Below are 12,687 nucleotides of genomic sequence, written 5' to 3' on the forward strand. Positions count from 1 at the left end.
CCCGTGCCAGCGGGTATTGCAGTGATGGGATCGATCTTGATGGCCGCACGCCCTCATAAACGGCGCGTCGTCCCAGCAAGGCTGCGGCAGAGCACAGCGCCCGTTCACTCTTTGTTCAGATGAGACACGGCACGGTGGTCCGGTTGACTGCGTACCTTGCGCCCTAAACAGGCCCTTCCCTTCTTACATGCTGTTGAACGCAACCGGAATGCAAATGAAGCAAGAAGGTCTCGAAGACTCAAACCTCGCCGGCTTCCGCTGTGGCTGTCTAGGACAGATGTCTAGATATCCTCTCCAAGATTCGCCAGTCAAACCAGGGGAGAATCCTGGTTCTGCCAGTGAATTTGGCCGAGGTCACCGAGACAGGGCTTGCTGTGTTGGTGATGGTTGGCTTCCTGACGGCTACTTGGACGGACCTGCGCGACAGCGAGAAAAAGGAGTTCGGGGGCCCTGCAATGACCTGCACCACCCCGGGAATGCTGTCGATCATCTACTTGAGAGGTTATAAACTTGAGAACGGCGTGCGCAAGTAGTTAGACAGGGCGATTAGCGCCTCAAGCAACGCCTCAGACAGATCAGAACTATCACCAGCTAGCCTCAACTCTGTTATCGTCGGCCGATGCGGGCTTGCAGATCCCCCGCAGGGACCCTTTTGCGCCAAAAGAAACGCCCGACGACGCCTTCGCGGCCGTTATTCTTTTCGCGACTCAAAATCCCCGGCAAACCAGCTGGGCTCAAAGCAGGGCAATGAGGCGAGTCAGAAGACGACGTAGGAAGAAGAAAACGGAGCCGAGGTGGGCTTGTTGGCCGCCAAGCAGCCCAGTGAAGTCAGTCAAGTCAGTTTGCGGTGTGTAGGTATTCGTGCCTTACCTTGCGGTGCCGTAGCCACCAACGCTGGCTGCCATAGCACCAACACAAACAGCTCACCTCACTGAGGTATGCGCCCGCCCGATGGCAGAACACTGGACGAAAACGGCCAACAAAGGCGCCCCTCCCCTCCATGTCGTTTACTAGCGCTGGAGGCAACAAAACCGAAATGTCACTTTCCCATGCCGACGCCTTGCCCCCGAAACAGGCAATGCGCAAAGAAATTCAAAGTTTACTTGACCATAGAGAAAAGAGAATATCAATGTTTTGTGATGAAGTCGGCGAAAGCCAGCATCATTTTGAGGCTCTGTCTCTTGAAACAGGATTTCCCGTTCTCTTTCCTCCATATAATACACTACAGAACGGCTTCGACAATCTACCCGTGTCGACTCACCTGAATCTCGCATCTTTTTCTCCGTCCGGAGAAGGGGGAGGGACGGAGCAGTGGTCAGCTTGGGATGTTCGCCAAAATGTTCCCCACGGGTGCACCTAAGAAGGTATCCGTAAAGCAACTGCAACCTCATCCAACTGCAACGCAAAAATCCCGGGCTGGCTGGTACCTAGGTAATCCAGCCCCTGAACCACGCCCACCCAGAAGGAGAGTTGCATTCCGAAGACATCTCAAACACACCAGCGATGGGGAGGGGGGAAAAACTGTTCTTCTTCCGCGACCCACCACATACACCCTATCGACGTGTATGTACAGTGACTGAAGTACGAATAGGTACGCCAACACATGGAACAGAAGGACTTTGCAGATCATCGCCAACGAGGAAAGGGGAACTTTGTCTTCCTTGGTAACATTATGCCGGTGGGAAAGTAAGAATGCATGAATAGAGTAGAAAGTACCTTCAACCTTTTTTTTTTTATCCTCCCTTCGGTGCCTGGAGGAACATCCAGGATATACAGCGTTGGAAAGAGAGAGAAAAAGTGGCCTGTCTCCTATCCGTATCTCTCATCCTCGTAGGGAGACGCAGACAAACCTCCCTTCCGTGGATCCATGATCCCATCCAGCCATCCTTCCATTCCCCGTACGCGAGATTTTGTGTTCTTTTTATAACGTGAAAAATTCGCATGTAGATAGAACCCAGCAGCACGTGAGCTGTGCCTGGCCGGAAGCAAGGCTACCGCTGGCAGAAGAACAACAACAGAAAAAAAGAAAAAAAATAAGGAGACAGCGTAACCGTAGCTTCCTTGCGCTCTCTCTCTCCACAATTGGCACCGCAACACCGCATACGGCGTCAGTAAACACGGACGCGTCGTGACGGTGATGGATCCCGGGGAAAGCGACCTCAAACGCGGGCGTTGCTTTGGCACTTTGCTGGGTCGACGCCGGTAGGAGGGGATGGGTACCCGAGAACGGGGATGAACGATGGGGACAGGAGGCTGGCTGGATGGATGGGACTCTCGGCCAGCTGCGGGTGTTGCACTCTCTCGGCTCTCCGTTGGCTTGCAACTAACTCTTCGAGACTTTTCTGGCTGGCTCCATCTGCGATGCGAACCGAAGGAAACTCACGCGCTCTCGCTCGCGCAACTTTTTTCCCTGTTGCAACGCAGACATCGTGAGATCCTAGACGCGCTGCCCCGGGTCCGATTCGTTGTCGGTGCCGTCTCCATGCCATCAGTCCACTTTACATTGCTTTTATAGTCAATATACGATCCATATAGCATCGCTTGAGTCATTATCAACTTGAGGCATATAGTACAAAATACACACGACACAACACATGTACAAGAGCAACATGTCCAAGATACATCGTGACTTGAGAGAAGGCATACTCGCTGAATAGGATAGTATAAATGAATTGTTTAAAAAAAAGCTTTCGTGATTATTCTGCCCAACGCCGCTGGTAATGCTCCACCAACTACAAGAAGTCTACACGATCGAGTATTATGACTCAGTACAATGGGCTACCTTGCGCCCGTAACACAACAACACAACACGCGTTATTCAGTGTTGTTCCCTTTTTAGTTCCCATTCTCGGCTTGCTTCAAGCTGTGCTTACTTGCTCGCTGCTGCCCCTCCCTTTCATCCTCTCATCTCGGGGCTGTCTCCCTCTAAATTGGAACACCCCCGCCCTGCCGCGATCTGTGTCTTGATATCGTACGTAGAAAACCTTGAAACCAACCATGAATCAACCTCCCGTGTCACCCCACGCTTGCCTCCGTGTGCCTCCACACTTCGTCTAGAGATGTCCACTTGTCTTACAACATGATGGCCAGCTCCGGCCTGTCGACCTTCTCCTCGTCGAGATTGGGGTAGTATGGCACCATCGCATCGGCGCCTTGGACGTAGGCGTCGTTGTAGAGTCGCCAGTATGGTTGGCGAACCTTGCGAGCTGGGTGGAAGAGACCTGCCCATACATAGTTGAGGACGACGCCCGGACCGACAGCCATGCGGATGGCCTCAATAGCCTCGATGATACGGTCAATGACGTGTGGACTGGTCTCGAAGAGGTTGGGGTAGAGCAGGTTGAGGAGATGGACCATGGCGTCCTCACAGCCGAGGCCGACAACGCCGAGCGCAATGTGCTTGACGACCGAGGCGGCGGTCTGACGATGGACTTGGTCACGGTCGATGAGTGCGTCTTCGAGAAGAGGTGTAACGGCATAGACGTAGTCCTTGGCCATCTCGCCAATGTATTCGAAGAGGAAGGACAGCGATTTGAGGACACCGTTTTGGACGTTGAGCTCGGGCACTCGGTACTCGTTCATCAGCGCGGGAAGAACCGTGAAAGGCGCGCAAGTCTCGGCGACAATGCCAATAGCAACGGCGGTGTTGACACGCGACTGACGCTCCTGGACGCGAAGGTTGTTGAGCAGGGTAGCAAGAACATCCTGAGGACCAATGGCCTTGGCGATGAAACCGAACGTGTTGTTGGCCGCACGACGGATACCCTTCTTGTGTGCTTTGAGCATGTCGAGCAGCTCGAAGCAAATACGCATCCACTCGCGAGCGTTGACGCTCTCGGGCCCGCGATCAGCGATACGACCAACCAAGTCAATGGTGTTTTCCTGGACCTTTTCGTGTCGGTTGCGCAGGATAGGGGTAAGTCTAGGCAGCAGGTCCTTGATAGGAGGCTGCATCTGGGAGATACCGACCACCGTGACAATGGATCGCAGGGCACCCAAGATAGATCCGAGAACTTCAGGGTACTCTTCACCCAGGTATTCGTAAAGCACGACACCGATTCGGCCCATCATAGCGTCCTCTCCGCACTGCTTCATGACCATAGCAATGCGTGAAATTAGGTCGGCTGCTTGTTGTCGCACCGTTGGAGACTTGTCGTTGAGTCGCCACAGGATGTCGCTGCAAATTTGCTGCAGGTATGGCTTGCAGCGCGTACCGAGGGCGTTGACAACGGAGCCAAAGCCATTCAGCACAACGATATCCTCCACAGTCTGTGACTTGAACGTGGTCAGGATACCGTCAATCAAGCGCTCCTCGAGACGCTCGCCAATATCTGCCGCACCCAAACTGGCAACAATCTTCTCGACCGTCTCGATCGTCATCTTCCTGTAGGCTTCGCTCTCGTCTTGAAGATTCACCACGATTCTCTCCAGAATCTCGCTGGCTCCAACCTTCTGACCGATGTCGACAGTCGTCTCGACGACTTGCTTGTAGTTGCGCTTGTCTAAAGCCATTCGCCTCACCCAGAAACTCTTGAAAAACTCGTCCAACACGTGCTCCTTGAGGTAACCTGCTGTGACACCGTCAGTGCCAGCGCACTGGGAGACCACCTTCAGGACAACCTTCTTCATCTCCTCATCTGGGGACGAGAACTCGCGGAGCAAAATCTCCATGATTTGACTGGTATAGTAGTTGGCGTATTCTTCGTCCATAAGCGGGATGATGTAACCCACAGCCTTGAGGAAACCGGCCAAACCCTTGCCACGCTGCTTGCGCGCTCCAGTCCACAACGGGTTGAGAATATCGTCGAAACTCTCGATACCGTAGGGGCTAGAAGCCTCAGCGAGGGCTGCGATTGCCAAACTGGTGACGGTTCTGACCTTGGTCTGTTCGTCGTTAAGGTTGGGACCAATGCAGTCCACCAATCCCTTGAGGTGTGGCAGAACAGCACAACCCATGAGGATGGGGATTTGCTGAACGATCTTGACACCGGTATGACGGGCTTGCCATGACTTCTTGCTTCGACAAACGGCTCGGAGGAACGGCAGAAGCGCAGGAATACCAAGTGCTGACGCGACCACGGCAAAAGCTCTGGCGGTGGTGTTTCGCACGTATTCATCCACGTGATCAATATCTGGTCTCATTGTGCTGATCATCGTGGCCAGACCAGCGGCTTTACTGAGGTTGGAGATAATCTCGCGACCTTCAACTCTAGCGTAGTAGTCTTGGTCGATGAGCAGCGGCTCGATAACAACGAGAATCTTGTGGACGAACGGTCGCACGAGATCATCTAGCTTGTAGAGAATACGGTCGATAACCTTGACGAGCAAATGGCGCTCCTGGTCCTCCAGCGTCTTCTCCATGAGCAAGGGGAGGATCTGATCGAAGAGCGGACCGGCTCCAAACTGCCTGGCATTGTCGGTGAGCTGTCTCAGGGCAGTTTTACGCATTGGTGGAGTACCGTTCTTGACTTTCAAGAGCAGTCTCATGATCTTTCTCTCCTTCATCTCTTCCACGCTGAGGCTGTTCTCATCAGAACCGTCGGTCAGCTTACCGAAATACGCCATATCCTCAGCCTTGAAGAATTGCAAATCGCCGATGCCTGGAATCTCGGCTGGCATGGGCTTGCCGCTGAGCCTGACGGAATCGGGGTCCTGCATCATGAACCCAGTCTGCGGTGCCGGCGTGGCCATAAGCTTGTGTGCGGGCGCGCGTATCGGAGCGTATCCCGGAGGCGGCTCGAGAACCTTGTATCCCTGATCCTCGCCGGGGAGGAGCATATCCAGTTCCTCGTCGCTCAAGGGCATGTTGCGGCCAGAGATGTCGGTTCCGAAGGTCGTAGGCAGGGCAGCACTGCCTGACTGTGAGGGGTGCATCGGTGTCGCAAGTCCCTGGTTTCCCATAGGCGTGGCGGATGGTGCCTGATCCCAACGAGATCGCTTCTTGGGCGCGTCTATCTCCATGCCGGCGGGAGCTGGTGTTTGATCCCATCGCGATCGCTTGGACTTGACAGGATCCGAAGGCTGGGGAGCAGCTTCATCATCAGCTGGCGTAGACGAGACGTCCCATCTCTTCTTTCGCTTGCGGCCTGCCGTAACAGCCTCGGTCGACCCAGCTTCAGCATTTTCCTTATCGCCGTCCTTCAAGGTCGCCGGGGCCACGTTGCCGTCCTCCTCTTCTAGACCCTCAGCCTTGGCCTGGATGGCGCGGCGGACGCGTTCTTCCTCCCTCTCCAGCTCGCGCAGCGCCATGACTTCGCGGTAGCTAGTGCCCTCCTCGGCGGCGCCGGCTTGGCGGTTAGCTGCGAAGGCATCGGCTCGAGTCGGGGTGAGGACACGATCGAATCGTCGCTTCTGGTAGTCGGTCTCGCGATCGGTGATTCGGTTGCTACGCTCGCCCCGGCCTGCCAAGGGGTCATCCTCTTCGACGCCATCACCACGGGCGAACTCGTCGATCATGGCACGTGAAGCCGTGTACTGGCCGACGAGGCGTCGCGTGTTGTCAGCGCCCTCCATCTCGTCGTCATCATCATCACCTGTAGGGATGGACGTGTTGTATCCCGCAAACTTGTCGACGCCATTGCTGCGATCGTACAGGTCGGTGTCGAAGCTCTCGGTGAGGCTCTGCTTGGTGTCGGCTCGCTGGTTGTCCGAGTTGCGCGAACCCTTTTTCGCGGCGGCAGCAGCGTTGCGCTCCGCCTGGAGCTTCCGGACGGTCTCGAAGTCTGCGTCAGACATTTTGAATTATGGGTATTGCTGCTTCATGTCACTTGTGAAGGTGCAAGTGGTCGAACGGCGATGACGGAGCTCATCAGTGATGGTTGTTTGTTGCTGATGAGGCTGGAAGGGGAGCAAAGAGTCGCAAGAGAGTTTGCAATTTCGCGGTACGTACACGACCAGGCAAAATTTCCGACGCCACCTGCACCCGAGCTTTACCCGAATCTAGAAGGTTGGGACCTCCAACCTAGAAAATCGCGACCACGAAGATGTTTAAAAACGACGGCACTTTTTATTTCTTTTATTGATTTTTATTCCGTTACTAGATGTGTCTTGTTTCGGGAATTGATACTGCTCAATAAAAATACTGCAAGTGACGTTGTTGGGGAACATAATATTTTTTTTCTTGACTTATTTCCACTTTAGATATAAGGATATGCGAAACGGTAAAATGGGAATCTGAATTTAATGAGACTGAGAATCGTGAGACTCATCACGCCGACTTCGAGATTCTCTTGACTGTTTGAGATCTCGTCTTCCTCCGCTTTGGCGATGACTCCAACGGCGCTGCCTCTGGCGTTTCCTCAACCTCGACCTTAATAGTCGTCTTCACAACTTTCCGTTTTCTGCCTAATAGCGGCGCATCTTCTTCAACCTTAACCTCCTTCTTCACTGTCATTGCCTCGCCCTCCTCTTTCTTAACGGTGCGCTCAGAGAATGTCTTCAAATCGGCCGTGAACAACACAGAATGAGCCCATCCAGCGTACTTGCCCCAGAGGCCTCTGAAGTGATCTCCAACTGCATCATACATGGTCTTGTTGAATGTCTTGGTCTTGACCTTCCCGAATTTGTAGTCCCGCTGAGCGATTTGCCACACATGAGTGTCGACCGGCACGGCCTCACCCCAGCCCAGACCCATTAAGCACACGCAGTCTGCCACCTTCGGCCCAACGCCGGACAGCTGGAGAAGCTGCTCGTGAGCTTCTTTGTATGTGCACTGTGCCAACTTGGCGCCTTCTGGCGTCTTCCGGTAACACGGGTTCTCCGGGTTGGTCAGGCTTTCGAACCAGCCCTTGGGTCGATCGTTCACCACGATTGATGCCGTCTGCGCAATGTACTTTGCCCTGTAACCGAAACCTAGCTCCCTCAGGTGAGCTTCTACTGAAGTTCCAGTGAGAGCTTCTGGCGTGGGGAAATCATGAAAGGCTTCATCTCCAACGTGACCAATAAGCGGGCCATAGTGTGTGCAAAGCTTGTGAACCTACAGCGCCGTTAGTGGAGATATTCGCTGGTGTAATCATTGAACATACCATCTGCGATATCCTCGAGATGTTATTGTTACTGCTGCAAATGAAGCAGATCAACGCTTCCCACGCATCCTGGCTTAACATGCGAACCCCTCCAAACTCCGGTGCTCTCTCGCGAAAGTTGGGGTCTACTTCAGACCACTGCTCGTAAAGGGACTTAAGATCCAATTTCAGACTCAAGTAATGTCGCAACAACTCCTCCGTATCATCGCCATCCGCTTCATCGTCAGCAACGGGCGGCGTCAGCGGGTAAACGGGCTTCTTTGGCCAGGTCACTTTGTAATGCAGGTGAGTCGGGTCTTGCTTCAGTGAGACGAGGCGCCCGTATAGCGTGCAGCACCTGTTTAAGGTTTTAGCTTGCAGACTTTTCTTTTGACAAAAATTTATGCTCACCATTCATCATTGATTTTGCGCCATCGAAAAGACTGGCCGCATCGTAGGGTTGTGTCGATGCAAAGCTCTGCCAGACTCAGGGGCAACTTTCGCCATTCACTGACCCGGGCCAGGGACATATTGGATGCCCAGTCTTAGGACTCGGTCGAGATGCGTTGTCGCGATTAATCAAAAAAACCATACGCAGCGACGAACAGAGACCAGACGGGTATCAAACGAGAATTGAGAGGGGGTCGGACGAGGTTCATGAACGAATGAATGTGGTTGTCATTCTCAGGTTGAGGCTGCTCTTTCCCCTCGACGGACTCGCCGACTCAGTGAAAGTGGCCAATCGCCACCCAGTCGCAAGTTCCATGTGTTCTCCACCAGCCACACCAATAAGCAACTTCAGCATGTATGACCACCATAATCAACGCCCGAATCACACTGTATGCACTGTATCATACACAGTACAGGCCCCCACACCTTCGCATTCAAGCTCGAGCATCACGACCTCACCGAGCGGCTCATCGAAACCAGCACTCAACCCAACCGCCCACCATGCTTTTCTTCAGGTATGCCCCTGCAACTCATCCAAACAAGAAAAGTTTCTGTCACCATTTGCGCCCCCAAAACCGTCAATATGCCGCCAGCTAACGCGCTGACCCCGCCAGTTTCTTCAAGACGCTCATAGACCATGAGGTCACCGTCGAGCTCAAGAACGACATCCAGATCCGCGGCACGCTCAAGAGTGTTGACCAGTATCTCAACATTAAACTAGATGACATTTCGGTCGTTGAGGAGCTGAAGTACCCGCACCTGGTCAGTCACCCTCTGTGGCCACTTCTCAGCCTCGGCCTTGTCTTTTCACTCTCAGTCATGCTGCCAGATGACAGACCCCCCCCTGCTAACATAGACTCGCAGAGCTCCGTCAAGAACGTTTTCATTCGTGGCTCCGTCGTGCGCTATGTCCATCTGCCCGCCAACCATGTAGATGTCCCTCTTCTGGAGGACGCGACGCGGAGAGGTGAGTCCGCATGATTTTCCCCGGTTCACCTGCAGCGGCCGCAAGGGTGGTACTAATACGTACTACAGAGGCTGCTGCGCAGTCAGCAAAGGCGAAATAAAAAGTCAGCACCGCTGGAGATGTAGTCTTGATGGAACCCAAGGAATTACGATTACGTGGTCGGGGCACTACAAAAGCCGGCCAACGAAAGATAGGACTAAAGGCTACGGCTTCAAATCCTCTTGGTATTTAAACATGGGTCATGGCGTCTGGGGTAATCCGACTAGATGATATGGACGCAGGAAGGGTAGAACAGCTTGATATCCAGCCGAGAACCCATGAAATGAACCACACTTCAAGGATTCGATTTGGGCGCAGATGCCTCGTGCTCATTATTCATTAAATTCTGTCTATGCACCGAGCGACTGATCACCACCAAACGCCGCCTCCGCGACTATCCTTTCCGTCCCAAAGCACAACGTCCTTAGATTGACTCTCATCACCTTCTAGGGGACGAATCAAACCACCTTTCCTTCGCTCAGCCAACCACTTGTCAGTCCAGCCCTTCATCCTCTTCCTGGACGTTTCGCTCCCGACATTGACCGTTGGCACTACCTTCTCAATCCGCAGTGCCATTAGAAACATTGCTAGCTCTCTGAAACTGCTGTGCTCACTATATGGCACCCCAAAGCACATAGCTTCCTTCGTGCTGCCACGCTGAGCAACAAAGTCCTTGGCCCCAAAACGTGACCTCCATGCCCTGCCCTGTAAAATCTGGGTAGTTGGAATGGTGCCGGGCTGCGTGTTGGCCGAGACCGATTTGCCTGCACCCTGTGGTCGATAGTTCCATCCAGAAGGGCGGAACCCAACGATTCGACTAAAGTGTGGCTTGTAGGAGTTGAGATAGTCCTGCAACGTCTCGGCTCGGATCTCCATGAGCATTTGCATATGGACCTGCGCTTCCAGGGGGTTGTCTGTCATTAGTGCCGTAAGCTCTGGGTCTCCAAGCTTGGAACAGATGCGTATTTTGGACTTGGAAGCAAATATCTTGCTGCCCAGGGCTTGGGCAATGGCTTTGCAGATGCGCTCCTTGCCGATCGAGTACGTGCCGCAGATGACGAGCAGGCGTTCCTTGGGGGCATTCTTCGGCTTGGCTTTGGTCGTTTCGCCATCTATCTTGGTTTTGCTGAAAAACTTGCTGACTGTGTCAGTACCTGCCTCCCTATTGACCCTGTCCCAGGCATTGTCCTCAGAATTCTGCTCAGGAGCTAGCGATGTGCAGAGTTCCGCGCATGCCCGAATAACGTCGTTCTGGGGAGGGAAAGAGTAGCGCGGGTTGAGATAGGTCGTATCGAGATAGCATACGTCAATTTTTTGTTGCCTAGTCTTTCCTGAGATCGAGTCTTGCACTTCTGGCTTGAGCAAGGGATGCGCAACTTGAGCTGGACAAGCTCTGAAGTCGCCACAATGCAAAATCCTCTGCTTTCTCGCGGACGGTCCCTTTCCCATTGTCTTTTCGAACAGAAATAGGGAGCTCCCAGGGCAGTGATTTGCGGAAATCATAGTGACAGTAACACCCTCGGTGCCAGGAACATCAACCGTCTCGTTGAATTCAAGTGGCCGAACCCAATGTGCGGCGACTCGCAACTGCATCTTCACGAGGTCCCCGGTAACTTTGCTGCAGTAGATAGGTCCATGGGTCCAGTTGGCAGTCAACCCAATATAGTGGTCGCTATGGAAGTGGCTCAGGAAGTAGGCGTTGCACCCCTTGACCGCACCATACCTGAATGCATCCACACAAATGTAGAATCCGGGCATGATTTTGTAGAACGGACAGGTGCGTTGATATGCGGGTTTGCCGCGCGCAGAGTGCTCTGCCGCAGCAGCTCCTGCCCAAGCCGCATCTTCCGCATGGCCCGACATCAACTTTGTGAATGCGGATTTGGGCTTGTTGTCAGTCTCCCCGATGTTGAAGGGATTGGCTTGGCCAGCTCGCGGAACGGCCGCGCGGGCAAAGCGCTTATTGACTTCTGGCGGGTCGAGAATCGGGGGTTTCGCTACTTGGTCTTTCTTGGCTGGCTTAGGCTGAGGGAGGGGTATCGGATTGCCGTCGAGGCAGGCGTTGACGTGTCGTGTTGCTTCTGCGGGCGTAATTCCTGCAAGGCTCCCGTCGCATATTGGGCAGTTGGCCACCATGGCGTCGCTTGATCGAACAGGGTCGGGAATGTCATCACCAGAATGGTCGCCATCTTCTACAGCTTCTGCTTCGGCTTCCAGCCTGGCTTGCTCCTGCATAAACTGCATCATTCGATATTCTTCGCCTCCAAAGTCTTCGTCGTCGGGGAAGTCGTCTAGGTCACCAAACTCGTCAACATTTGCAAATTCATTGTCGATCGAGTCCTCAACCTTCAGTGGCGGCGGGGGGCAGCTCGTCTCCTTCGCGGGTGGCGTCGCATCCTTCTCTTCCATTTTGATGGGGGCCGTAATGGGCACCGTGTTACGAATTGCGCTGAGAAAAAGTGGCTTCTTGGAAGTATCGTCTGCATCCTCTCCCTCTTCGCTGTCAGATTCGTCCAAAAAAGGGCCCTTGCGCTTTCCTGGCGCCTTCTTGGTTGGCTTTGCCTCTGTAGGTGACGATGGTGCGGGTTCGGAGGCGACGGGACTCTTGGATGCTTTTGGACTCGATCGCTCTGTCTCTTTTTGGTTTTCTTCTTGACTCAACCTTCTCTTCTTGACCGAGGACTCTACCTCGTTGAATCTATCCTCCTCCCATGGCTCGGCGTCGTAGATGTTTGGCTCATCGTCGTCGTCGGCGGCTTGGACCACTAGCTTCTCTTGACCATCCAGAAAAAGGGTCTGCTCAGGCTTTTCGGCCTTTTGAAAGAAGCTAAGGATGCTGGCATTTGGCCTCGCAGGCTTTTTCGAAGGCGGAACCTTGGTGAAGTTCTTCTTCGGAGTGGCGGTAGGCCGCTTTCGAGCTGCCGACGACGGTGGGCCCATCTTGCCACTTTTGTTGGAAAGTAGGTTTGCTGCTCGGATGCTCTTCAAGGCAATTTCATGTGCTCAGTCGAGGTTGCTTGACCTGCTCTTAGAGGAGCGACGACGTTGTTAGGGACTGGCAACTGCCAAGGGTTCGGTGTTGAATCGTAAGAATATTGAGGTCAATGGTATCAAAAAGTTGATGACGCGCCCAAGTCGCGGGGTCCTCGCGCTGCGCTGGGGTACAGGGCGCGCAGTCTCGTGCTTGGGCACTGTAGGTGAGCAATTAACACCCTTGCCCCCCAAAAT

The 12,687-nt window shown here is 53.7% G+C and overlaps 4 protein-coding genes across 4 annotated transcripts; 1 reads left to right on the forward strand and 3 right to left on the reverse strand.

Moving 5' to 3' along the window:
* Positions 1–3,072: 3,072 nt before the first annotated feature.
* Positions 3,073–6,735, reverse strand: COL26b_009644 (uncharacterized protein; the record flags this gene model as incomplete). The annotated part of the gene is made up of 1 exon (XM_053182365.1): positions 3,073–6,735. The coding sequence occupies one exon, from the start codon at positions 6,733–6,735 to the stop codon at positions 3,073–3,075; it is 3,663 nt and encodes a 1,220-aa protein (XP_053033643.1).
* A 472-nt stretch (positions 6,736–7,207) lies between these two features.
* COL26b_009645 (uncharacterized protein) lies at positions 7,208–8,533 on the reverse strand (the record flags this gene model as incomplete). Its single annotated transcript, XM_053182366.1, has 3 exons — positions 7,208–7,975; positions 8,025–8,361; positions 8,415–8,533. The coding sequence occupies 3 exons, from the start codon at positions 8,531–8,533 to the stop codon at positions 7,208–7,210; spliced, it is 1,224 nt and encodes a 407-aa protein (XP_053033644.1).
* A 421-nt stretch (positions 8,534–8,954) lies between these two features.
* LSM2 (U6 snRNA-associated Sm-like protein LSm2) lies at positions 8,955–9,520 on the forward strand (the record flags this gene model as incomplete). The annotated part of the gene is made up of 4 exons (XM_053182367.1): positions 8,955–8,968; positions 9,068–9,215; positions 9,318–9,420; positions 9,489–9,520. The coding sequence occupies 4 exons, from the start codon at positions 8,955–8,957 to the stop codon at positions 9,518–9,520; spliced, it is 297 nt and encodes a 98-aa protein (XP_053033645.1).
* Positions 9,521–9,828: 308 nt separating this feature from the next.
* COL26b_009647 (uncharacterized protein) lies at positions 9,829–12,399 on the reverse strand (the record flags this gene model as incomplete). Its single annotated transcript, XM_053182368.1, has 1 exon — positions 9,829–12,399. One exon carries the CDS (start codon positions 12,397–12,399, stop codon positions 9,829–9,831), a length of 2,571 nt encoding a protein of 856 aa, XP_053033646.1.
* Positions 12,400–12,687: the final 288 nt, after the last annotated feature.

Source organism: Colletotrichum chrysophilum, assembly GCF_026319265.1.
Source record: "Colletotrichum chrysophilum strain AFK26 chromosome Unknown scaffold_95, whole genome shotgun sequence".
NCBI lineage: Eukaryota > Fungi > Ascomycota > Sordariomycetes > Glomerellales > Glomerellaceae > Colletotrichum > Colletotrichum chrysophilum.